Source organism: Cygnus olor, chromosome 1 (genome assembly GCF_009769625.2).
Source record: "Cygnus olor isolate bCygOlo1 chromosome 1, bCygOlo1.pri.v2, whole genome shotgun sequence".
In the NCBI taxonomy this organism is placed as follows: Eukaryota; Metazoa; Chordata; class Aves; order Anseriformes; family Anatidae; genus Cygnus; species Cygnus olor.
The window spans coordinates 64053347-64078755 of record NC_049169.1 but is presented as its reverse complement, the minus strand read 5'-3'; the positions used below and the strand labels follow the sequence as shown (position 1 = coordinate 64078755).

At 38.7% G+C, this 25409-nt stretch overlaps 1 protein-coding gene across 8 annotated transcripts in view; it reads right to left on the bottom strand.

Moving 5' to 3' along the window:
* Positions 1–425: 425 nt before the first annotated feature.
* CAPRIN2 (caprin family member 2) overlaps positions 426–25409 on the bottom strand; it is a 38514-nt gene continuing 13530 nt past the window's right edge. The window contains exons 9-21 of one of the 8 annotated variants that reach the window (XM_040561823.1): positions 24026–24865; positions 23127–23168; positions 18806–18937; positions 18549–18636; positions 17840–17895; positions 17112–17222; positions 15325–15435; positions 14498–14650; positions 11496–11679; positions 9066–9251; positions 7750–7850; positions 2802–2868; positions 426–1342 (exon numbers count right to left, since the gene is read on the bottom strand). In XM_040561823.1, the coding sequence (XP_040417757.1) occupies positions 774–1342; positions 2802–2868; positions 7750–7850; positions 9066–9251; positions 11496–11679; positions 14498–14650; positions 15325–15435; positions 17112–17222; positions 17840–17895; positions 18549–18636; positions 18806–18937; positions 23127–23168; positions 24026–24865 (2640 nt within the window). In that variant the 3' untranslated portion in view covers positions 426–773. The remainder of the gene's footprint in view (positions 1343–2801; positions 2869–7749; positions 7851–9065; positions 9252–11495; positions 11680–14497; positions 14651–15324; positions 15436–17111; positions 17223–17839; positions 17896–18548; positions 18637–18805; positions 18938–23126; positions 23169–24025; positions 24866–25409) is intronic. The other 7 variants (XM_040561831.1, XM_040561851.1, XM_040561870.1 and 4 more) reach the window with 7 other exon arrangements.

The window sequence follows — 25409 nt, the reverse complement described above, 5'->3', positions numbered from 1 at the left end:
AGGTGTAAGAATTTCAGCTAGCTGTATCAGCACTGAAAATCGTAGTGACAAATCTAGCTGTTTACAGAATATACCTTTAAAATAGTCCAATAAAGTGCGCAATGTTTCATTTGTGATTTCTTAATCTTTCAGTTAAGAAAGTAGGTATGTACCTAAATATGTAACTAAATCATGAATTCATTTTCAACAGGGGAACACAAACTGCAAACAAGAACCAAACACGTAATCCCATTTAAACTGTAGTCTACCCTGAATTACTGAAACCTGAAGACCTATATAGTATGACTGAAACTTGAAGACCTATATAGTCCTATATAGTACACTTGAAGACTACATAGTATACGAACATGCATGTACAGCGCACACCAGGAATTTGTTGATAGTTTGACATTTTTAAAATAAGACCACTAGCAAGATTAATACTAAAATGCATATTAACTTGTTTTATTGAGGCACAACAAGGCATTGTGAATAGCCCATACTTGAGGCAATCAATAGTGTAGTAAGCTGGACATTAATACAGTTTAGGGTAAGTGCAAACAATATACATTCACAGCTTTACTAGCAAGGCTACATCACAACTGATAAAGTGCCAAATTAGTGCTGATTCAGTACCCCAAATCCACGATTTCACCTTGCACAACATGACCATCATTCCCCCAATAATGGAACCACATATCTTCTATAAAGTCAATCGTAAGTGCAAAGCTAGTCCCACCCCCCCCTCCACCAAGGTGTTTGGAGCAGCTTTTTTGTAAACATTGCACTGGATTTTAGTCCTGATAAAGGAGGTATCCCGAAAAGGTAGAGTATTTCCAGCTACTTCCATAGATGGCTCCCCGATGCAGACGTAACCAGATCTGATCCCCCTGGAACAGCTGCAGGACTGCATGATTACTAGCAGTCTCATGATCAGGAGCCCCATCATTTGCATATGCCGACACTAGGACCTCTTCATTCTTCATGAGATTCACATATAGGGGAACATTTACAGCCAGCTTCAGCATGTGGAAGATGAAGACATAAGTACCATTCACTGGACAATTAAATCTACCAAGCTGGATGTCAAAAGTTTCTCCAAGGTTGTTCAGCAGCAGGTCAAACACAATTGGCTGGTCTAGAGTTCCAGGGGCCAAGTTAGATGTTCTGGCTGCAGAGAAGGCAACTCTCATCTGCTGCGGGAGGGGGTAGACATGCACTGGTAGTATGGTGGCAGCTTGGCTTGTCACTGGCATATCAACGGGGGTGATGCTGCGGGAGTCTCCCTGCCCAGAGTCCCCACTGTTAAAGGTTTCGTTGTCTCGTTCTGGACTGCTCACCTGAGAAGAATCACTCCACCCTGCTGTTAAGGATCATTAGCAACAATAAATAAGTATTATAACAGAAGAGTACCCTAAAACCTGCAGGTATGTTTTTCAGCAGCAAGTGTATGGGTTTTGCAACACATTTGTCTTTCAGCTATAGCAGATTGACAAAGAACCCCAGCAAGAACAGAACTTTGAAGTTGTTTCACATTGATCACACTTGCGCTCAGCAAGATGGACCATAATTCAACACAAATAATGACTGCCCATACTTTAAGTAGGAGGGGGCAGTAGCTTGCAATAATTAGCTGTAGTATTTGCCACACATTACCATAAACCAACATATACTAGCTTCTGAGCAGAGAAAAAGCAAGTTCTGGAAGAACTCAGCAGGATTAGCAAGAACCCGGTAATCATTTAGTCACCTTCAAGACCTGAACTTACACTTCCAGTTACCTCAGTACTTCTGGAGTTGTATTCTTAATAGGTCATATCAACTTGGGATGCTAAGATATTACAAGTCTGAAAGACTAGAATTGCTTTTAGGCTTTCTGCACCCTGCTCCCCAGAGTAAAGACATTTATTTGTTCAAATATCCAAGTTAGGAGAACCTAGTTTCAGTCTAGAATGAAAACAATAGATCTGAGAAATCTAAAGCAGTTACCATCAAGCTAAGCCTCTGCTGCTTCTACAGGAAATGATGTATCTTAAGGTATCTGATAAGACCAAGTAAAGTTGTTACTGATACCTTAACACTAACAGGTACATATGTCAACTGTTAACTCACCACACTTTTAATTCTCTTCTGAAATATTCTGAGTCGTCCCCTCAGAGATGAACCACTTTATCCTAAACAGTTGCTATGATATGCAAAATTTCCCTTTATTCTTCAAAGTAGGGAATTTATAGTCGTTATTCTCCTCACTTTTCACTTATAGCACTAAGCCCATTTTTTCCCAGCACACACAGTAGGATTAAATCTAGTTTATAGCTTTTTCAAAATGCATACTGTGCACTAGCTGTTTAAATCCAAGCATGGATCTCTACTCTTTACTTCAATGGTAGAGTATAAATTCAGGCTGTATTCCCAAAAACTTCTCCATACTGAAGTTTTCTCAGAGTACCTGGGATCTGGTAACTTACTCAGAATCAAGAGAGAGACGCTACAACCAAAGGAAGATGCCAAATGGAACAGTGGTACCATTTTGCCTGTATTTCCAAGTCAACTTATGAAGAAAGTTCAGTAAGGTACCACTATATCAGAGTTTTGACATTTGACATAGAAAGCACCAAGTTGAAAATGGTGAAGTCACCTCTGCTGCTATGCAATGCTGACTGTTTAAGAGCAGTACTTGAGCTTCCATCTAGCTTGGTTAATTTATAACCAAGCTTGCTCTTCCATGACAGTGATAGTACACTTTCTCATTACTCATAGTAACGCTCCACTTCAGCAACACACACACTCATACCCCACTGGGAACCTGATGTTAGCCTTACCTCTTGAATTTGCTCGAGGACCACTAGTTATCCCACCTCGTTTATAGCACTGCTGGTAGTTAACATCCTAAAAAATACAGAAGTATTAGTAGAATGGCTATGAGCAAGTCTGAAAACAAAGAGCGCTACCAATAAATGTTCAAGTATTTTTTGCTTACACTTTATGTAAGCTCTAGACTAGACAATGATAGGGTTCAGAATTGAGGTGTAGGTTAACAGCCTTATTTATGGAAAATTTACTGTTATAATAGCTCATATGAAGTTAAAAAGCTACTTAGATGCTAGTTCTAGCAAATTAGCTTCTGCACTATACACAGTTCACTTCATTGTGCATTACCTTAAGTCTCAGGGCTGTTATAGTACGAGTCTGTACAGAAGAACATATTTCAAAGCTGAACAGGCATACCCTGCCCCATGACCAACCAGGGAAGTTTTAAAAACAATGCAGTCCTGACTCAAAAACTTACAGCTTAACAGCTTAAACAGCTAAACTTCAGGTTCAGATTAAGTCACTTGTCTTCATCATATTTTGAACCACAGAAGACTAAATGTATATTGTAATACTACACAGGAAACTTACTGGAAGAGCATTAAAATTGCACAGGCTTGAAGATGTCTATTAGAAAAATGAGTTCTCATACAGATAGTAAAGTTGCATATAATTTTGTTGTATATAATTTATCTAGTACTATTCCTCTAAGACTGCCTTTAGACTGCACTTCAGATACCACCACCCCAAATAAGCAACTTATCTCCATCTAGAGATTAGTGCAGACGGTTCATACTATGTTTCAGGTTTTACTGAGATAGTATGGCTAGTTCAAAGCTGTTCTAGTACCCAGTACAAGTTGGGTTATTATAGCCAATATATGCTACTTAAAACTTAAGTCTTGTTCTTAACATAGGAAGCAAGACAGATCTTGCAACTAAAGAAAACTACTCATCTGGGTGCATTAGGTAAAAGACCAAGATGCTTGAACTCAATGAAAGCTTTAATATCTTAGATACCACACAAAGGCAGTAACGTTCTAGTACTTAAGGTAGCAGAGCTTTTATTTCACTAGGGTGATCTTGTTTACACTAACGGACTTTTCTGAAATACTAGTTCACATTTGACAGGTATGGATATAAGCTCTTCAGTGTAATAGACCATTGCACTTTTTCAGTAAGAATTGCGATTTTACTAGGTAAAGGGAAATAAATGATAAAAATATAGGGCATTAAGGTCTAGTAAATATTCCATTGCTTATTAGTTACCTTTCTTATTAACTGTCTTTAAGCCAAGGATGATCCAGTTGTCATACCAGAGATTAGTAGGACTGTAACAGCAATATTCACTACTTGTTACTAGTCCCCCAGAAGAAGTAGCAGAACACTAGCAAGCATTGGAAGAGTCATTACATTTACACAGTTTCTACCCAAGAATTGTAAATACAAAAGGATCAGTTCATTTTCAAAACAGTACAGTACAAAAACATCTAGTCTGCTGATGACTAATGAAAAGAAGAAACCACCACACTGTTACAAGACTAAGGGTTTGGGAACTATATGGTTAAGAAGCTTCAAAATACCGTACAGCCAACCAGGGATTCTAGAAGTCCAACCGGGGCTTCCAGAAGTCCACTGGTGTTACAACCCAAAGACTTTGGGGCCTAAAGTTAAGGTAGCATTATTATATTAGCTATTGCTGAACCAGATGTTCCAGGTTGCCCAAATAATCGCCTCCACTGAAAACTTGTGTAACATACATATTACATCAAAAGGTTGTCCTTAAGGAAAGCTGTTTAGATAACCAAGATAAAACTTGAAAGCAGTAGGCAGGAGAGTTGCACACACTTGTGAGCAAGTCTAGTACACTAAAAACTACAGTCAACTGGAGCAGTCTAAGCTAATAGGCACTTCACAGGTTAAGATGTAGTAGATGAGGATACCTGTGAACAAGTACATTGCAAGTCTAACTTATCCAACAACTGCACCAAATTGTCATTAGAAATAGTTTCATTATGCCACAAATCTTATCTCAGAATAAATTAAGTCACATGAAAGTGTACTCATATTTTAGAGGACTTTCATTGTTGATACCAATCCTTTTGTCAGGTAGCTTGTTTGTTACTAGTTGTGAAAGTATGGGTTTGATAGTCCTGGTAGAACAGGACTACAAGCTCTTAATTTTTCTTTTGATGGGAAGTCTTAGAAACCCAGGCCAGTTCATGCATGTTATCACAGCTTTATGTAAAAAAAACGTTGCTATTTGACACAAAGTGCTGATTATGTTTGTCTGAAGCACCAATAGATCTCAGTTGCACTAGGAATCAATAGCTTGCCACTCAGGTATGGTATGATACCAACAGGACTCTGCGGGAATCTGGAAGCCCAGCTAGCATCTAAAACCACCAAGATGCAGAAAAAAGATCAAGCAACTTGAAACATTTTAAAGAACGCTAATCTAAAACACATTGGTATAACCAAAAAGACATAGGTTGTATCTGTAGAACAGATGTCTTTACAGGAATACACTTTTGATTGAATATTTTTCCAAAATTAGATCTAACAGGGAAGGGGCTAATCACTCAAATTAGTAAGCAGTGGTTGCAGTGCTAAATTCTGCCACCTCAGAACAGTAAAATCCCATCACTTAGAGCACTAATACTTGCACAAACTTGTAGGTGCTTTAAGATCATAGAGAAAGTAGAGCCAGTTACCTTGATGCAAAGCCATTTTTTCCACTTATCTCCCTGTGGGTACTATGGAGCCAGCTAGCTCAATCAGAACATCCCCACAGGGCTAGTAAGCCATATTTATTTCTCAGGAATCAACGTAACTACTATCCTGATTAAGTGTTTTACATCAACACAAATCACTAAGTAGCAGGAAGCCTGAAATATATGTATTTTAATATTTTAGATAGTATAGATGGCACAGAGATTCCAGCTTTGATATATCTGCTATACTTTCTCAGTACAAACTACTGAAGAAGTTAGTCACATCCACTCCTTCCATTTCCCCCTATATCCAAGTGCTCCATACCACCCCCAAATGAAGACATCATACCTCCATATTACTTCCAAAACAGAAACATTAAGGATTTGGTGGTTTAGCCTAAGCCAACAGATGGTTCATGCTAAGTTTTGATACAATCCCTTTTAATTCTCATTACTGAGATGTTACAATTTAACCCATATAAGACAGCTGTAATCTAAACTCCATAGTTTTGGCTACTTTCACAGAAAGGTAAAATCAAAAAAGTCTAGTAGGAGGCATAAAACTCATTTGAATGAGACACCTGAGACTGACTGAAGACCTTATGCAGAGATAAAAGTCAATGAATTTCACCTTCAAAACTAATTGGGTATCTTCAAAAGACAACCTAGTGACTCCTAGAGAATAGTTGTTCATACACCACCAGCAGCAGTAATCCAATTGTCTCATTATTTAAATCAAATTTGTCCTATTAATTATTTCCCTATTAAAAAAGCAACTCATTTACCTATTTCAACCAGCCCTTTCCTCAGTTAAAGCACAGAGGAGGCTTTCTTCTGCAGTAAGATGCTGAGTGTCAAATTAAGACCTTATCTCTTCCCGTTTTTGAAAGGCAGTAGTACAGGCAGCTGACAGTTTAGATATATTTGCCTCCCTCTGATTATCTCCCCTTACTCTTTGGTTTGGTAGCTGCAAGTTCTAAGGTGGTAAGCAGGAAGCACAGCACTGAGAAACTGAAGATTCTGCAGAACTCCCAGCATTGACAATGTACCTTTTCTTCACATCAGGGAAATTCCTCCTCACCTCTCACACCCCCAGAGGAATGACAAGAAATAATGGCTTGAAAAAGAGGGGAGATTTAGATATTCAGCAGTAATTCTTCCTTATTAGGGTGGTGAGGCACAGGTTGCCCAGAGAAGCTGTGGCTGCCCCATCCCTGGAGCTGTTCAAGGCCAGGCTGGATGGGGCTTTGAGCAACCTGGTCTGGTGGGAGGCATCACTGCCCATGGCAGGGAGGTTAGAACAAGAGCATCTTTAAGGTCCCTTCCAACCCAAGCCATTCTATGATTCTATAAAGCTCAAGGAACACTTGTCCCCCAAGCGTGCTAGTTTGATATCTGAAATGTGCTTCACATGACGTGTTCCAAGACCTCCCAAAGCTATCTTAGCAAGAGTTTAGCTCGTATTTGGACCATCCACTCATTTTCAAAGAGTCAAACACTGAAAGTTAACCTGTTTAACCATTAACTGGAAATGCTTAACTTTACCCTTCATGAAATGGTGTAAAGGGTGAATTTTGAAAAGCTTCCATTTTGCATCAGCTATTGTTTGACAGAGCATATTCAAAGTAACTAATTTCACCCTTTCCAGCTACACTTTACCACCACTACAGATGGAGGCTGCAGAACATAGGACTAGTTATTCTTTGTTGTGATCTGCTGCAAATCTTCAAGATAAGGCAGCCTTTAAGAAACCTGCCCTCATTCAAATCAAGTTCACTAAAGCAGGTTCCTACCAGGTTTTCTGGTATGCCACAACTTCAAGAATAAGGATATCTGCACTCCTAGTTGCAATCCTGAAGTGTGGATGGCTAGAACAATTCACTAAAAACAAGCGTGAAACTAGTGTGAAACTTGCCTAACCACATTTTCTATCAGTCCATACAGGAGTTTATGTACTTTACACTAAAGGCACTTCAGTACTAACTTTAAAACCTGCATTCAAATGGACTCAGTTGTCATTTCATTTGCCATCTGGCTGCATTTCAGACTAAAATCAACTTGTCCCACGTGTTACCTGAGCTGTCTTCCTATTTCAACTGCTTTCTACCTTTCCAAAGGAATTTGTCTAATAAAGAAAACTAACTTAGAAGTAGTAGTTTAACCTGTTAGGATAGTGAAAAGATACAGTATTAGAAGGCTTCTCTACAGTTCTCAGGAAGGCTACTGGAAACCAAGTCAATACTTACCCTCTGAGAATATGGCATTCCAGCATAATCTCTACCAGGGAACTGCAGCTGGCCATAGTTGCCATTAGTTATTGAGGGTGAGCCTCTGTAAGCATCAAAACCTGTTCAAATAGAAGTTAATACTGAATATTCACTCATTTACACAAGTACAAAATACAGCTAGAACCTTTACAAGCCTGTTTAGCAACTGGCATATGTATCAAGTTACATGGTTATACTTATGCTTTATTTCAGCATTCAAAGCAGAGTATCACAACTCTTCCATCAGCTACTCAGAGCTATCTACTCTGCATGCAATGATTCATACTTAGGAGTATTAACAGACCTTAGCAATTGCCTGTTTGTTACTAATGAGATCTCACAGAACAGCTGAAAAGCTTGCTATATCCATAGACAGAGTTTAACATAAAATTAAGACTGTTTTGCTATTACCCATGTTCAGCTATTCTGTTTTACTAATATTTAACCTCTTCAGCTATTAGACTACCTACCAAAGACCACCCACAAGCAATTTAGTACCAGGCACTACCAAATCTTTGACTGCTTGTAAGTTAGAACTACTTAACTCATTTTTGGTACATGCTCCTACAAGCTAGGAATCAGTCCGAGCCCAGTAACTGAAACAACTTCTGTTTCAGATTAAGCATGCTTTGACTTCAAAGCGAACAGGCTGCAGCTACCAGGAACTTTGATAAGAAGCTACTATCTGCTAAAAAGTCAGCTCAAACTTTCCAGGACACTCCAGCTAGCAGCAGAACAACAACTGATTTGCGGAGTCCAAACAATCCTCTTAAAATCCTTCAGTTTATTATTAATCCACAACGGTTCTCCATTACTGCAAACTTCCTTCCCTTATCCTGGTTTCTGCTGGTAATATTGAAAGCCTGTAGTGTTGAACAAATGCAGCATTTGCAGGAAACAAGATAGTAAGTGACTAAGTGACACCTGAAGAGAATACTTGCCCAGCACATTAGCAAGTGACAGAGGCCAGAGGAAAGAACAAAGGAGGTAAGAAGTTCAGAAGGGTAAATGAACTAGCAGAAATTACTAAACTGTCATTGAACATCTCCATTTTCATAATTCAGGCTATGAAACTGCTCAGCCAGTTCACCTGACACCCAAAGTACAGGTACTATAAGTAGAAGCCAGAATGAACTTGCTTAAGTTCCATACAGACAGACACTATTCTCCACACCTTGCTCTTAAAAAGATATCTCATGAGTTTTCACATGTAGAACCTAAATTTAACACTAAAAATGGTTTAAAACATGGTATTATACTAACTAGGTTTTCTTAAGGTAGCAGTAAAGACATACCTTTATACCCACCAGGCGAACGATATGAATTGGCCAGTGACCTTCCACCTCTAGCAGATCCTCTGACAGACCCACGACTATTAAGGTAAGGCTGAGGGGGTCTTGGTATAACATTAGTCTGTGCTGGATAAAAGGCGAGACTACCATTGCTAACAGGAACAGCTCCATCAGGTTGATAATTCACTGCTTAAAACAAAAGGCACAGTTGAATTCTGAGCTTTTATAGCTGCAATAAATTACAACACCTAGAAGCAAGGGCAGCATTAAGTTCAGTCAGATTAAGCTGCTCAGTATATCCTGTTATTGTCCTTTCATTACTTCAAAGGAGTGGGATCCTTCTTTTCATTCTATAGAGTGTAATGCTTGTTAAAGTACATCGGAGACACAGCTCAGGCTGTCAGTGTAAGCCTCTTACGTGTTCAAGAAGATTCAGTTGACTAGGGCATAACAAGCTTGCCAGCACCAAGAAAATAACCAAGCTCGAAGAAAAAACTATCAACACTTGACTAAGAATTTTCACTTAGATTCTGTACAGTTCCACTAGCAGCAAGGCCTCAGCGGTCTATGATAAACTAGATCACACCTCAGTATTGACATCCTTCAGTGCAATGAAACAAGCTCCATCTTATCTAGATGGCAATACGACCACTGCAGAAAGCTAGTTCAACAGTTAGGTTCAGTCTCTTGAGTTGACGTTCAATCCTAACAGGTACAGATAGTATTCAAGAATGCTTTTCACTCACAGTAAAGTGGTTAGCCTTAAATGTAGACCTTAAAACCACTAATGTTTCCAAATCCATGCTTTTTTAATCAACCCAGAACATCTTAAAATGGATCCAAGTAGTGTCAGTCTAAACTGTCTTTCTGAAGTCTGTGTAGAGCCACCACAGTACAGCCTTAATTGAACATCATGGTATTTCATCAAAAAGCTGTTGATCACCTCCTATAGTCTGATAAGGAGCACTCAAGCTAAACAAGCTTTAACTGCTGTACTTATTCCAAGGTTAAGAGCTCCAAAGAAGGATGTCTCACTGACTACACGTAGTAGCGAGGCTGATAGTATAATTTCTACAAAGCTTTCTCTGGCAGAAAAACAGTAACACTAGGTGACCTTGAGTCAGTGATTATATATCTTTATAAACCCAGATTCATAAATTGTCATCCTTCTCATCCTGGAACCTCTTTCAGAGAAATTTGGTGGGCTCATTCCATTTAGAATTCTTAGTGTCAACTCAATATATTAACCTGGTATCAGTATCTGAATGTGAAACAGGTCAGTTATGTTGAATAAGGCAGCTCAGAACCCTACTTATCAGAAGTTGAATATTCTTCAGGTCAGACACTGACTCACACCAATAAAGACAGCCTTGGTAAGAAGTTACATCTATATAAACATCAGTAAAAGGAAGATCTTTTGCTGCATTGTAGGCTGTCATCTTGCATCCTGCTTGAGGATGAGAACACATGCACCAAAAGCTCCTGCAGCTCAGCCAGTTCTCAGTTCCTCACTGAATTACAGTAACTTGTGACTGAGGCCTCCTAGTTAGGAAACTAACTCTCCTAGATAACTGACATGAACTTAGGGCAAAATTAGGAACGTTGATGTCTGCTACAGAAAGCTAGCACTTCAACATGGCAAGATTAAGCTTGAATTATAAGTATGCCCTTTTGCAGTGTAGTGGCATATGACACGTCATGAAATCTAGAATGCTTTATCACTGCTATAGTAAGGTGCATGATATCCTCAAGAAGATTTTAACAAGCACTACTATAGATAAAAATCATTGTGTCTGTAGATAGTTATATTTTAAGTTCAAATGAAATATAATACCAAGCCCATTCTTAAGACAAAACTAAATCCTAAGTTGTTCTCCGATGACACATTTTAGTCTTGTACCTGTAGCACAAAATGGTTATCATTGAGTAATTCATCAAAGCACTGAAAGCTTATCCATGCCTTCTAGTATTTACCATCTTCCAGCACTAGACATCACTATACTGGCCATCACTGTATTACCAGAGACCAAACTAATAGTTTCAAGTATTTCATCACTGCTTCAACTCCAAGCAAGCGTTTGACAAGTACCACTGCATACTTGAATTTCCCACCTATTGGGAAGTTATATGCATCAGGCACTTGGGTGATGCTGTCCATGCAATAGTAGCTAGTCTGAAGCAGTCTTTCATCCTGCTAGCAGTTTCAAGATTAAGTTTACATACCATATTGTCAACTGGATTAGAGCTGATGTAACCTTAATTTTAACAAGTGCTACATAAGAACTTCAGTGGTTAATAATTGAACTTCAGTGGTTAAGAATTCGCAAGTTAGAACCTGAAAATATTCAGAGCACATTAATGAATTAATACTATCTGAAGAACTTATATATAACTTCCAAGACTTCTTGAAATGCAGACATGTACAATTCTTACCTGAAGACAGAGATTCTTGTGAAAGAGAGGTTTGTTCTGCAACATGAGAAGATTGCAGCTGGCATTGAGGAGGAGTCTGTGTACTTGCTGTAGAGAAACTCTGGTTATATCCTGCTGAATATGAAGAATCCTCTTTAATTTCCTGGTCTTTACGTGGAGGCAGCGGTGCATTCACCTTAAATACCTACAATATAGTTCAAGACGAATGTTTTGCACTATTAGTTAAAGTCTGCCTAATGCCATCACCCTGCTACACCACGGTTTAAATCCAAATGCCTAAATCAGTTTCTAAACATCAGTTACTTCTTAGAATTGAGTACATGGTGTTTGAACCCATCCTTTTCCCTCACAGTAAGTTTATTAAACTTCTTGTGTCCTTGGCTACTGGCCAAGAGATGTAAGCTTGACTGAACATAGCTACTATATTCAATAAAGAGAACAGCTATCCTGTCATATAGAAAGCTAGTTTGCTTCCAGGTGAAACCCACTGTTCAACTCCTTGATTAAAGCTTTTGAGCTGAAGCTCTAACAGCCTAGGTTGAGATAAGATATTCATGTTTGAACACACATCTTGGAAGCTCATGCAATTCTATCATCTACTCAGATAAACACTGTATTAGCTTCCAGCCCTTTTGTAAACTGAACCTCCACTTTCCTACTCTCATTTACTCTGTTAGCTTATGTTAAACTTCACAGCTTGATGACTCTAATCATTCTCAGAAGCCTCCATAATTAGAACTGGAAAAAACACTTTTTCCAGGGTCAAAGAACCAAGTACTGGCTCTGATAGGGAACCAACACAGAAAACTCATAATACTAAAATGCCGAGTATAGCTTTAACCATTACAAAATGTCACAGATTCTGGGTTTTTACTTCAGATTAAGTGATCAAAGCGATTCAAAGCCTAACTGACACAATTATTTTTGAACCTAACCAAGTAGAGTATCCAATATTCTCTGTCAAGAAACTAAATTTCAGCTATGCATTAAGTATATTCCTTTTTTTCTTCTGAATATAGATGAGACAAGCAGGTAGATGCCCTTTATCTTAAAGCCTCCTTAGATGCTTTGGGTAATTAAGGCAGAGATTTCAAGCTTTGCAAGACCACTTAGAATGAAATACATAATCAGAAATTGTTCGAGGTTCTTCCAGATACTTCCCTGGGCCTTGAGCAGACACTTGATATTTAAGAAGAGAAATCCTGCATGTTGGCAATCCTACCGAAAAAATATAATTTAGCAGCATGAAGTTTTAGTGGTGATCAAGAGATCTATGCAAGAAGGTATTATATCTTACTGCAAGAAATGGATTGATGACAAGGAAGCCTGTAATATGGCCTTACAATTAAATGTTTCCATAATTGGATGTTCAGATGTGCGTTGCACTCTGGTACACAAGCAGAAAAGCAGCGTAGACAACATTTCAGTGAAATATTTTCCTTTCCAGTTGAACTCCAAGTCATTTTTCTAGCCATGCTAAAAGGCTAAACAATGAAGTACTATTAAATCCAATCAATAATTTCAATTGCCTTAAAGCATATCCACTTATTACCAGCACTTCTGCTGCTGTAGCAGTCTTTTTAAAATAAAATTGAGGATGCTGTCAACACCCACATCCTAGTCTACTTTTTCCTAGGAGTCACAGGTGGAATACTAATGAAGAAGCTGGGCTACAGGTACTGTCTGCCCTTAGGCTTCCACAAGCACAATCGCAGCAACGGGGAGGACATCTCTCACTACTGTAGTATCACTGTTTGGCAAGGAAGCACCTGACTCTTGGCTACCCAATGAAATGCAAATCCTGTTGTCTTCTGGGCTATGAATCTAAGCAACAGCAAAAAGAAAACCCTGCATTGCCAAGTTCAAGATTACCACCACTACAAGAGGAATAGAGAGCACAGCAACTGAGTGACAGGTATCTGCCAGTTTGACTCAAAAATAACAGTTGTGCATATTTAATGCATCTTTAATGTATCTATAAACACCACAGAATTCGAGTGAACTTTCAGTGGTACCATTTTGATAATAAGCACTCTGAACACAGATCCTAGGCTCAGATAGAATTAAAATAATAGACCATGACTCCGTATTTATGTCATGGTAGATATTTACCTTACAGACCAGGTCCCCAGACAGTCTCTGGTTCCTTGATCACAGCTTGCTACTATTTTCACTTTCATTAAAGTCACCACCTAGCAACTTGGCTTAATTTCAATAGAACCAGATTATAACAATCCCCCACTTGCACTTGCCTTACTTATGATTACATCAAAATTCTGTACATCTTAGAAAAGTTCTACTGGAATCACTTCTACAAATTCATAAAGCTAAGGAAGAAACATCACGGTAGTGATTACTAAAGAGCATACCAAAATGTCAGATGTTTAGCTACATCTAGAGTTCTTGTGTTTTGAAACACTACTAGCTATTTTCTCCCCACTAGCCCTACTACATCAGTCCAAGTTGTAGAACTGCACCAGTACATTTTTTTGAAATGGAGAACGCCTTTGGAGAATCTCAGATGACTTCTTCCACAGCTTACTTTTAAGCAAGAATGTTTAAGCCCAAATACAGAGAAGGGGACATTACCAGCTAAATGGAGACCCTTCCTCTAGGTTCCTCTAGGAAGGGCTTGCACCCCAAATTGATAAACAGTAGCAGTGTTAGTAATATTTATGAACATTAGTAATGATGTACAACCTGAAGAAACAGACACTGCTGTTTATCAATGCACAAGAACAATTTAAGTACAGTCAACTCTACCTTGGGGAATACGTAGAAGTCAATTGACTTAATGCCTAACTTCTCCCTCTTTGCTCCTTTAGGATACTAAGATATCCCAGGAACTGGAGAAGCAGAGCTCTGATATACTTTTCCAACACTGAAGCCTCAAAATGACCTTTCAAGTTCTCTATCATATCATGGGAAACCAGCTTCCCCAGTACTAGGGCTAAGCTATGAGCATGCTGCTCAGTTATTATGTGGCCTCAAGTGGCACTTACAGTCTGCATAGCCTGAAAGGGAGCTGCTGTTATTGTCACAGAACTGCTACTTGCTGGAGGAGACTGAAAGCTTTGCCCTTGTGGTACTGGTGTTACAGAGGTGCTCGAAGTCGGCAACGGTGACTGTGGCTCACTTGGGAGGGGAACAGTTGCCTGAGGAAAGAATGAAAACAATGAGAGGTCACTTGATAGTTATCAGGCAGTAACAGAAGCAGTTAAATTGTTCTAAAGCCCAGACTGACAAGTCAGCAGTTTCTACAGGATGACATTTGGACATAGTAGTGCTACAAAATAGCTTTTGCTTACAATTTCAAATCTTGCTGTGCATCCTCAGCAATCAGTACTTCTATTGCAGTCTCTGCTGATTAAGTGAAATGTGCCTATGAGCTACTATACATACCATTCATTGTATGAATTTCACAACAAACAGGCATTAAGTGTTTTGGTCCACCACTAAGGAAACATGGGATGCTTTTTGTTCAGTTTATTGAAAGATTTTCTGAACTAACAACTTCTTTCCAAAGAAACTTGGTAGTTTTGTTTGGAGGAGGTACATAGCTTACTTTATCCCCAACTTAATCAATTACGGTTCAGATTAGAAACAATGCTGAGTTGTCCAGACAAAGCATTAACCAACATTGACTCATCTGTGCAGAGTGGTAAAATGAAGTGTTTTATTTAGAATACCAATATAGTACATGAATCAGAAATCAAAAGGAACAGTGAGGATCATTTAACAAACTATACTTTCCTAATCCCACATCTCACAATTTTCTGACGCCTATCCCACATGATTATTAATACCTGAACTATTTGGGATAACTCACCTGAGCAATTTCAATCTTTTTAGGTATCAGTGGCTCAGAAATACGCGAACTTGTCTGATACAATGACTGGGAAGCATATTTCTCAGTCTCTTGAGAAAGTGATGCTGATGCCTGGAAGAAGCCATACATGTACCAGGTATTACAAGAAGCATTTACAAGAAGCATAGCAAAACATTGTGCTTGCTGCAAAAACTAAGCAATAGCAGTGCACTGGTTAAAACAGGTGAATTTTGAAAGACCAAGACAAATATTTCAAGTCCAAAGTAAGCATACTAAATAGTTATCTTAGGCAAAAGCTTCAAGTAATTAACTTTAGGGATTCAAACAATATTCTTTTTAAACAAGAAGTTGTACAACTAGCCCTGCAAAGTCAGGTAATCCTAAGAACTTGTAGATTGCTTCAAGCAGTTATTTACAAAGTGACACACCTGTCTCACTGAATTAGGTGGAAACACCTGACAGTAATCTTCCAGTAATTTTTGCCTAACAAGGCTTCAGCAACAAACTTTCATAGGCAGCCTTTGTAAAACCTGGATGGCTCTATGGTTAACTCAGACACCTAATGCCAGGTTTAAGAGTTGCTTACCCTTTTACTGTGTATCTAAGTATAAAGACTACCAAGTCTCATGTATGTCACAGGTGACAACAGAACTGCATTTCCATTCCGAAAGAATTCACTGCCACCATGGAATATACTCCCTGGTCATGCTGAAACCAAATGAATCTTGCCTACTGCTTTCTAGTCCTTCTGCTTCTCATTTAGATGAAGGCCATCACACTTCAGAGCTAAGGGACAAGAGATGTGCTGGGCACAAGCAAACCTAATGGCAAACACTAAGTTTGCAAAGACTCAGAACCTTCACTTAATTATATGTATGCAGAAGACTTGTGCTGTGCTGAACAAGTTAAACAGCAAAATTAATGTCTGTCAGCACAAGAAGTTTTATTGCATTGTAAAAGATAGCATTAAGAACTAGGCTAAAACCACTTATTCAAGAGGTAGAAGACAATAATAAAACAGTCTTCATTGGGATGTTAAGCTATATAGTATATCAAGGAATATAGTAAAGGCTACATAGTCAGTATCCTGATAGCATGTACATTATAAGGGAGGAATGTTCATTTTTATGCTAATTTACATACACAGTATTAAGTATCCAATGAAAAGATCCAACTATTTCCAAGCACAGCAACACTTACAGATCTAAGACATAAGCCACCATAAATTGCAACTATTTTTTCAGCTCTTAATATTTAAGAAATGCTAGTTTAAGATTTAACTGCATATAACATACAGGTAAGAAAGCAAAGCTTAAGCTCCTGGCTCAGCATCAGGAAGTCAGATGCCTACCATTTTTCAGTTACTGCATGAGAACATTTCAGTTTTCAGCTTAGTCTGCTATTTCATCAAAATATCCACCCCAATTTATGCATAGTCTATATTGCCAATAGAAGGAATTACTTTGCACTAACCAAAGCAAGCTTATGATGCTCGTGTTTCCACAAGAATATGCACCACTTTTTAGCCTGTTTTCTAGCCTGCATTTTTTATCCCACACCCTTCCCATTTCAAGGGCCAGAGTGTTCACTTTGCATTTATGTAGTATTAGGAAGACTTTTCCAACAATCTTTAAGTATTCCAGGATGTAGTATACACTATTGCTGCCACCTGCATTCCATTCCCATACATTGTTCAAGTATGGGTATTCAGGAAAGGTCCTACCACAGCCTTCTGCTAAGGCTGGCTCTCAGACCTCTGAATGCAAGTGAGCCCCTGGGAATATTACCTGTGGCGTCTGTGGTGTCACCAAGTCTTCAGTTTCAGAGCCAGAAAGGGTCTGATCAGCAGATGCTAGGGAAGTATTAGAACCATGCAGGGTCATGGATGAAGCAGTAGCCTTGCAAGAAGGGAAAAAGATAAGATTTTGGAAAGTTGTCTTGAATGTTTGGTTGTAACCAAAACCCACACTGTTTACAAGTAGATCTCAGAATTAGGCAGGACCTGAAGTACTTTGACCTGTAAGCTTAAGTCTACCTTTTTTAACAATTAAGGGTTCTTGTTAGTTGCAAGTAAACCTATTTAAAAGTCAAAGTAAAGACATGAAAGCACAGTTAATGAACTTAAGGTTCAAACCATGGCTATGAAATTAGAGACCTTATATCTTCATCTTAAGTAAGGATCTTAAGAGATGAATACGTGCACTGTCTAGGAAAGAGGCACATCCTCCTGTGTGTCATTACCTATGAGTTAAACAGAAATTACTTGAACACATCTTCAAAATACCATTTTACTTCTAGAAGTTTCTAGCTTCTAAGATTTATTTCTGCATTTGCTTTGTGATAAGCACAACAGCAGTCAACATTGCCAGATTATACTTTTAAGCTACTAAACTGAAGTTATGACATCGGTTACAAAGCCACTGTTAACATTGAAATAAAGCCTGTTCTAGTGAATAACTACTGTATTTCTTGAGTACTCCTTTGCCTCTTCAGGGGAGTCCTAACACCAACTTACCTGAAGGGGTTGTTGAAGAAAATCACTTTGACTTGGCAGTTTCTGTTCTTTTGAAACTGTAAAAAAAAAAAAAAAACATGAGTTCAGTAACAGTTGTTTTTAAAGTCAGAATTTGCTATATGAAGATGCTTTGCTATATGAAGATGCATGGCATTTTTATAGTATGCACTGCAGATATTTAGACTTGCATCACTAAATTACACCCACATGAATTTTTTTTTTTTTTAAAAGGCAGGTATTCAGTGCGAATATTTCTACTAAGGTAGGGATGACCTCTTTCCAGATAAAAACAGAGCAGTTAAATAATTAAACTGGGTAATCGTGTTTTATAGTTTAAAAGCCACACAAATTATTTATCATGGCCCATTATATAAAGTATAGCTAGTTAACTGCTCTTCATCCTGAGCTCATTCATGGCTTGTATCTATAGGCCACAGACAAATTCAGTACAAACACAGCTTGCCTGTTCTGCAGCTGGGTTCAGGTGTACCTGCCTGTCTGATTATACAAACACTGCATCTCCACACAAGCACATCAGCTTAAGGCACCTCCAACAACACTTAAAAGAAAATGGTTCAAGCTGCTCTGACAGATACTTTTTAATTAGACAAGCTGTCTTTCCCACTAGGTCTATTGATCCACAGCCAAGCAAACCCTGCCGGTGTTGCCAGAATCTCACATACCGGTAGTGTTTACTGTTATTACTTACCTACAGGACTACTTGCTGGAGTAACTGAAGGTGGTTGAGATGAACCAATGGCACTTGGTGAAGCTTTATCAAAATCCAGAATGGACTCCTTTTAAAAAAAGAAAAAATTGAATTCTACATACAAGCAAAGTATTCATTTGACAAGCTGCTGTTAACTAAGAGCTAGATCCATTCAGTGCAAACATGCACTGTCAGCACTGCATTTTTCCTAACCTAGTAGGAATTAGATCTGCTACAACAGCAGAGAAAAAACATACTTGCATGAAGTTATAAGTCCCTTGTATCTGAGTCATCAGATCTTGAAGTTTTTCCCTTCTCAGTACTGGATCTTTTGGAAGAGTTGAAGTAGAGCAAAATTCTGCAGCTGGCTGATGTACAGGTTTAGGCACCTACAAAGGAAAAGGTTAAATCTAACACTGGAAGCAAGTCAAGCTACCTTATCCAGTGTAATTCCAGAGCAAACTATAGGTATTGAACACCACAGGTCAATAAACTGTTAGTGAGTTTTCCTGAATCAAGTTCTCACTTCACTGAAAATCAGCTTACAGTTGCCACAACTAGTTAAACCATTGAATCGATTGGTTTTCTTACAACCAAATACATAAGATAGTTTACATGCATTTAGTGCAACGTTAAATATACCTCCATCTACAGAAAACCACATATTTAAGTTCAAGGCCAGAACAAACTTAAAAACCAAAACTGCACCCACTACTCAAGATTTAACACATACTTCCTCCTCCCAGTACACTGCATGCCAGTAAGTACAGATCTTTTACTGGGATGGCATTTTCAGACATTCTAAAGAAATTGCACCTAAGAGATGCACTGCAAGCAGGTTACTCAGAATTAGTGTTTGCACTTTAGAACCAGATACTCTCAATACACCAGCTCCTGCAGGAAGTATTACATTATACTTCACAGCTTGGCATGAAGGATACACTAGTAATCCCATGCAGTAGCCTAACTTTTTGTAGCTAAACAGTGACTTCTGCAGGGCCTTGTTATTCCTTAATTGTTTAATTCCTTAATTGTCCCCTCAACAGTTCGTCCCAATTGGTTCTACTTTGCTTTACAAAAGATGAGAACATTTAATCAGAAAACAGGTGAGTCTAAGTTACCAGAAAAATCTGGAACATTAGTAAACTCCTTAAGCTGCATAAGTCCTGTTATTGACAGTGACACATATGACTGTCTAGTTAGTCCAAACATTTTGAAAGCAGCTTGGGGGAAAGTAGTAACCTTGCTCTAAGTATTTAAAACCACAACTGTAAGTGATTCTCTACAGCTTTGCAGCTTTTGTTTGCCTACGCAACTAGAGGCAAATATAAATAGAATAAATAATTGCATTATTTCAACTAAACCAAATGTTTAAACACAAAGATGTGTGAAAGCCTTTGCTTTCCTACAGTGCCAACATTCATCTTTTTGGTAGGTTACTATTTCAGTGTACTGTACAGTGACATAATTGAGTATTTGCATTAAGTCACTAGAAAAATATATAGCAGAAAATACATGTCATAACATTTACTTGTTACACTGGGTTCAAAACAAGTGAAAGTTTCTTTTAAAGGACAAATTGGACAAAGACAAAATGAAGTGTCGTTGTCCAGTTTTAGGACAATCCCAGAAATTCTTGCATTTTTCAGCCGTTATCTGCAACTAGTCACTGCATTTGCAGAAGTTTCAGTAACATGCACAAGAAGCCTGCAGGGTTTAATGAGTTTCACAAAGCATAATCCATGTACATGCAGCAGTGCATTAAATCAGAAGAATGCATGTCTAGTATCTATGTGGATCACAATGCTACTCGTTCAGCTGTAGGAAGTTCTACTTTACCCTATAGCTAAGAGTGCTACTTTCATACTACCCCAAAGTAAGTTCTGAAGCATAAGCAAGAGCTTTCATTATTACCTGTATTCAAATTATTGCTGTAGTTTCCAATAATAAAGAACTAAAAAGTATTAACGATCTAAGCACAGGACAAAAGCTACAGATGAATAAAATTAAATCTTGGCAAGTTATCAGGTAAGTTACAAAGAAGTCTGAATCTCCTTGTCCATCACTGTCCTCCCTTGTACACAGGCTTCATCTTAGAACACTTGCTGTCATGTCAAACTTCCTAATTAATACTTCTCTACACTCTCTCCTCATTAAAATTTACTGAGACAAGTACACTACCAAACTTTTCCTATACATCTGCAAACAGGTATCAGGTTTTTCCACCTTCAGCCACCTAACTAGGTGAAGTCTGACAGTGTCTGTAGGTAACATCAATCTTAAGTTAGACTTGCACAATAAACAAGTAAAAAGCGACTCAAGAGCATGGAAGCAAAAAAGAGACTGCAGTGTTTCACTTGTGGTTGTCAAAGATGATATAACCTTCTGCATGCTTTTGCAATTTGTTAGTCTTATCTCCTTCACCTGACACTGTGAGGCCACACTCTGGACAGTATGCTGGCAACATTGTTTGCTTCAACTAGAAGAGCATCTATACAGGGTTAGACTATGATACTGGGGCTTTAACCGTGAAATGAAAACAGAAGTTTGCTAGTGCCTGCAAATATTCAAATCCACCAGCCAGAATTAACTGTAGGTCAGGTTGCCTTATGTGAATTTGCTGTTCTGCTGGTACTTCAGTGTAGATGTTCAAAACTAGAATATTTTTTTTGCATGTGCATGCATGAAAATGCATCAGGAAGTTGATTTCCAGTTCTGTGCCTTTATGAAAGATGCTTTGAAAAAGCAGATACTTGACATTCTTGATGTTTTTATATTGAGTTTTTTTCTAGCCCAATTCCAAATTACAATTACAATTCCAAAATTGTAATTGGGTGGTGTCTTTACAAGCTGATAGCAGCTTCTCAGTTTAGTAACCTGTTAGTCCAGCTCATAATTTATGCTTACCAAGATCAATTTAACACCAGTGCTGCAAATAACACTCTGCTGGAATTTTAGACAGCACTGATAACTTTAGGTTTCAGAAGCATTGTTATGATGAGTTAAACCTAAACTTTGACACTGCTCACATTCAAACTCTTGACACCTATGTCTCCAGAGGGCTGATTAAAAATGAAGTTGAAATGCCTAGAATTTGGTTTAGGACCCATTCAATTATTGCAAATTAATGTAAAAGCACTGACCACTTTGGAATTTTACTAGTAGGAATGCCAATATATCATGTATTTCTGTTTAAGTTTGGTTTTTAGACACTGAAGATCTTTTTGTACTTATCAGTACTATAACATAGTATCTCACACTAGTAAAACTCCATTATATGATACATGACCTCAGTGCCTCATTACATTTATTAGCTGTGGAAGAGAGAAACAGCTAGAATGGTGATACCTAAGCCATAATCACTACAGTGATCACCAACTCACCAACTGTGCCACGTAAATATAGTTAGAAATATAGTTAGCATTCACTTTCTACTCCAAACAGCAGTCTCAGTACAAATCAAGTTGTACTGAGTGATGCACAAGCCAAACCATTCTGCTTTCAGAGAGGTGGCAACGAATTCAGCTTACAAAGCTTCCTTGTCCACAGGTTGCACAAGCATTTATGTAGAAATAACAGTTAACAGACCTCCACATCAACTCACTGTTTTAGGCTCAGCTTCTTAAGTGTTGCAACTTGTAGTACATTAAGTTAAATCAGCACATTTTAAAATCTCAAAACCTAGCAATTTATTAATTGTCTCATACATTTTAGGGAGCAAGAAAGAATTAGATGTCAGCTCCAGAGAGCAGAAGTAACATGAACCTTTTATTTACCATGTGTTGGTCCCTGCACATGACCATTTTATAGGTTCTCCCAGGGAAAGAAGTGGATCCAGCACTGCATTGCCACCTCTTGCTTTTGCTCATACGAAAGGTTTTATCATCCAAAAAGCTTAAAATATTAATTATATTTTTCCACATGCAGCTTAAGTCAAACCAAGAATGTTTTTAAAAGATTATAAAAGCTAGCTAGGTTGATGGTAAGCTATTTTCTGATCATTCAATACTTATCATAAAACAATTTGGTAATAGCAGCTAAGCAAAAAAGCCAACTGGTGTGATCTGCTACATAAACCAGTTTTAGAGTACTTAAATGGGCTTCATTTACTAATTCAGCAAGCCAATGTAAGCAATCTTACATTCCAATATTTGATTTAATTTGGCCAACTTGCACATCACTATTCAGACTCCTAGGCAGTCTGAGTTTCCCCAATTGACCAGAGCTCCTTTTTCTTCACTGCATCAGAGTTTTGGCTACCCTTTAAGCCATCCATCTTCCCATCCTATCCTAAGTCAGATGCCTAGATCTCATTACAGATCACCTTGCTTTTTGCCAACACCAGAAACTCCAAAACATTTTAAAGTGCTTGAGACTACTCCAATAGTTCAGATAATCTCAATTACATTAAGTCTATGCGTAGTTGTGCACACCTATTTGTGCTCAGAGTTAGTGTGAAAGAACCAAGTTTTGCACCTATCCCACCACCACTGGACATTATGCTACTCAGCTTGAGGGTAAAGATCCGGCTGAAACACCTCACACCCATTTGGTTCCCCAGTGCTGCATGTTACCTACTCTTTTAATTTCATGTTCAACCTTCTGTTTGCGCTCCCGCCTCTAGGAACAAGAATACCCATTTTTCAGTTTTGCCAGGTTTACTGACAGGTTTTTAATTTAATCATTTGCTATGAGTAATAAGTTAAATTCATTTGTTTTCTTGCAGAAACAAGGTAAAAGTACTAACAGCATTTTGTATGAGAACTATTCATTCTTCATATTTTCTTCCTGAAGTCAAACTCAATGACATAACTGCACTCTTTGCTTTGTCTACCATGTTACCTGTCTTCTAGGTAAGAGGATTGTTGCTACCTGAGCACAGGTGAGACAAGGTAATTTAACATGCAGCTGGTAGTCTGCTCAGCTGCAAGCCCTGCAGTAGTTTTCATTTCACATTTCTAAAACAAACTACACTGTTAGAATTTCCAGGATGGCAGTATAGCTTATGCATTCATCTGGAAATAGGTATTTAAGCCCCTGTACAGTTGGTATTGCTTCATCTAGATATTACGTATCTCCCGAATCAGCAGCTATTTTAATCAAAAGTTACTGAAGTGCTATTTGTATGCAGTCAGACAAAGTATTTGATCCCAGGATGAGTCATACCTGCTTTGTACTGATAAGGGTAGACAGAGCCAATAGCTGGGGATGAGCTAAGTTAATTCTTCTTATACATAAAGCAGTTATTCGAGGCTCAAACACAGCAATACTGTGTTGATATAGAAAGCCCAGCAGACCATCTTGCTATTCAAATGCAAACCTTAGCAGAATTGAGTTTACTTCCCCCAAGAAAGAATGAAATGGGAGTCTACACATAGGCCTACAAAACACACCTTGTAAAGCCTCTCTATGTGGCTTTAGTCCAACACATGAGTGTCAAAAGCTTATGACAGGTAATACTACATATGCCAACTCACTTCTTTGGGTTCCATATCAAACTTCTTTGGCCCCATCTGCTCCTTTGGCCCAACACTTGCAGCTCCCCAGGACTTCGGAGGATTCTGTAACTGCTGTGATGACACTTGCTGCTGCCTCTCAGCTGTTTCCCAAGCCTCTCGAGTTTCCTGCTTCTTTTGCTCTGGCTCCTCCCTAACATGTGCAGCAGCCCAAGCCTTCACAGGCTCCTGCTTCTTTTGCTCGGGCTCTTCCCTAACATGCATTTCCCATGATTTCACAGGTTCTGTCTTCTTTTGTTCTGGTTCCTCCCTAGTTTGGGTCACCCAAGGTTTTGGAGATTCCTGCTTTTGTTCTGGTTCTTCCTTAGCTTTGGTCACCCAAGCTTTTGGTGACTCTTGTTTTTTCTGTTCCTGGTCTTCCCTAATTTTTGCTACCCATGGCTTAGGTGACTCCTGTTTCTTCTGTTCCTGCTCTTCCCTAACCTTTGCTACCCAAGGTTTGGGGGACTCCTGCTCCTCTCGAACACGTGCTACCCAGGCCTTTGGAGCTTCTTGCTTCTTTTGTTCTTCTTCAACACGAGTCTCCCATGGCTTTGTAGGGTCACGCTTCTGTTCCTCTTCTTTAACACGAGCTTCCCAAGGCTTTGGTGAATCTGGTCTTTTTGTTTCCTGCTGCCTAACACGAGATTCCCAAGGCTTTAAGGTCTCTTGTTTCTGTTTCTGCTCTTCAATATCAACAAGCATTTCCCACGACTTCGGTGGTTCTTGTTTTCTAGCACTCTCAGCTTCCCAAGACTTGGGCTCTTCTGGCTTCTTCTTGACAGAGTATTCTGCTTCAGGCAAATAACGCCTGTTGAGAAACTATATAGACCAAAGAAACTTAATGGCTCCAAGAAAACATTTTGCTACTACAGTTCAGGTCAGTTAAGTTAGGTCACCCAGCTACTGGAAGTTTGACTAAAAGCATAGCCTAGACAGTTTAAACACTAGCTACAGAAATCATGTGGCCAGCCATGGATTTATCCTACAACACTGCAGACTAGTTTTTGTTGGCGTGCCACAGAAGCACGACACAGTTCTGAACAGTGCAAGTGCCACAAAGTTGAGTGAATCTATGAGCCTCATGCTCAATGCTAACTGGAGTTCCTAAGCGGTGATAATATCAAGTTCAGTGTGACTTTTGTAAAGGTAGCTCTCAACCTTCTCAAATCTTTGGTATCTACTATTAGTCATTAGTCTTCTGATAAGAGCAGGAGCACCATTGCCCACAAAGTGGACAACTCTGGTAGTCTAGTAAGAAGTGTAACTGATTCTTAATTGGAGTTTTAATATTAAAGTCACCAGTTTCTCAAATTCAGTACAATTGGACTTCAACTTCATGCTATGTTTTATCAAACAGTCTGGA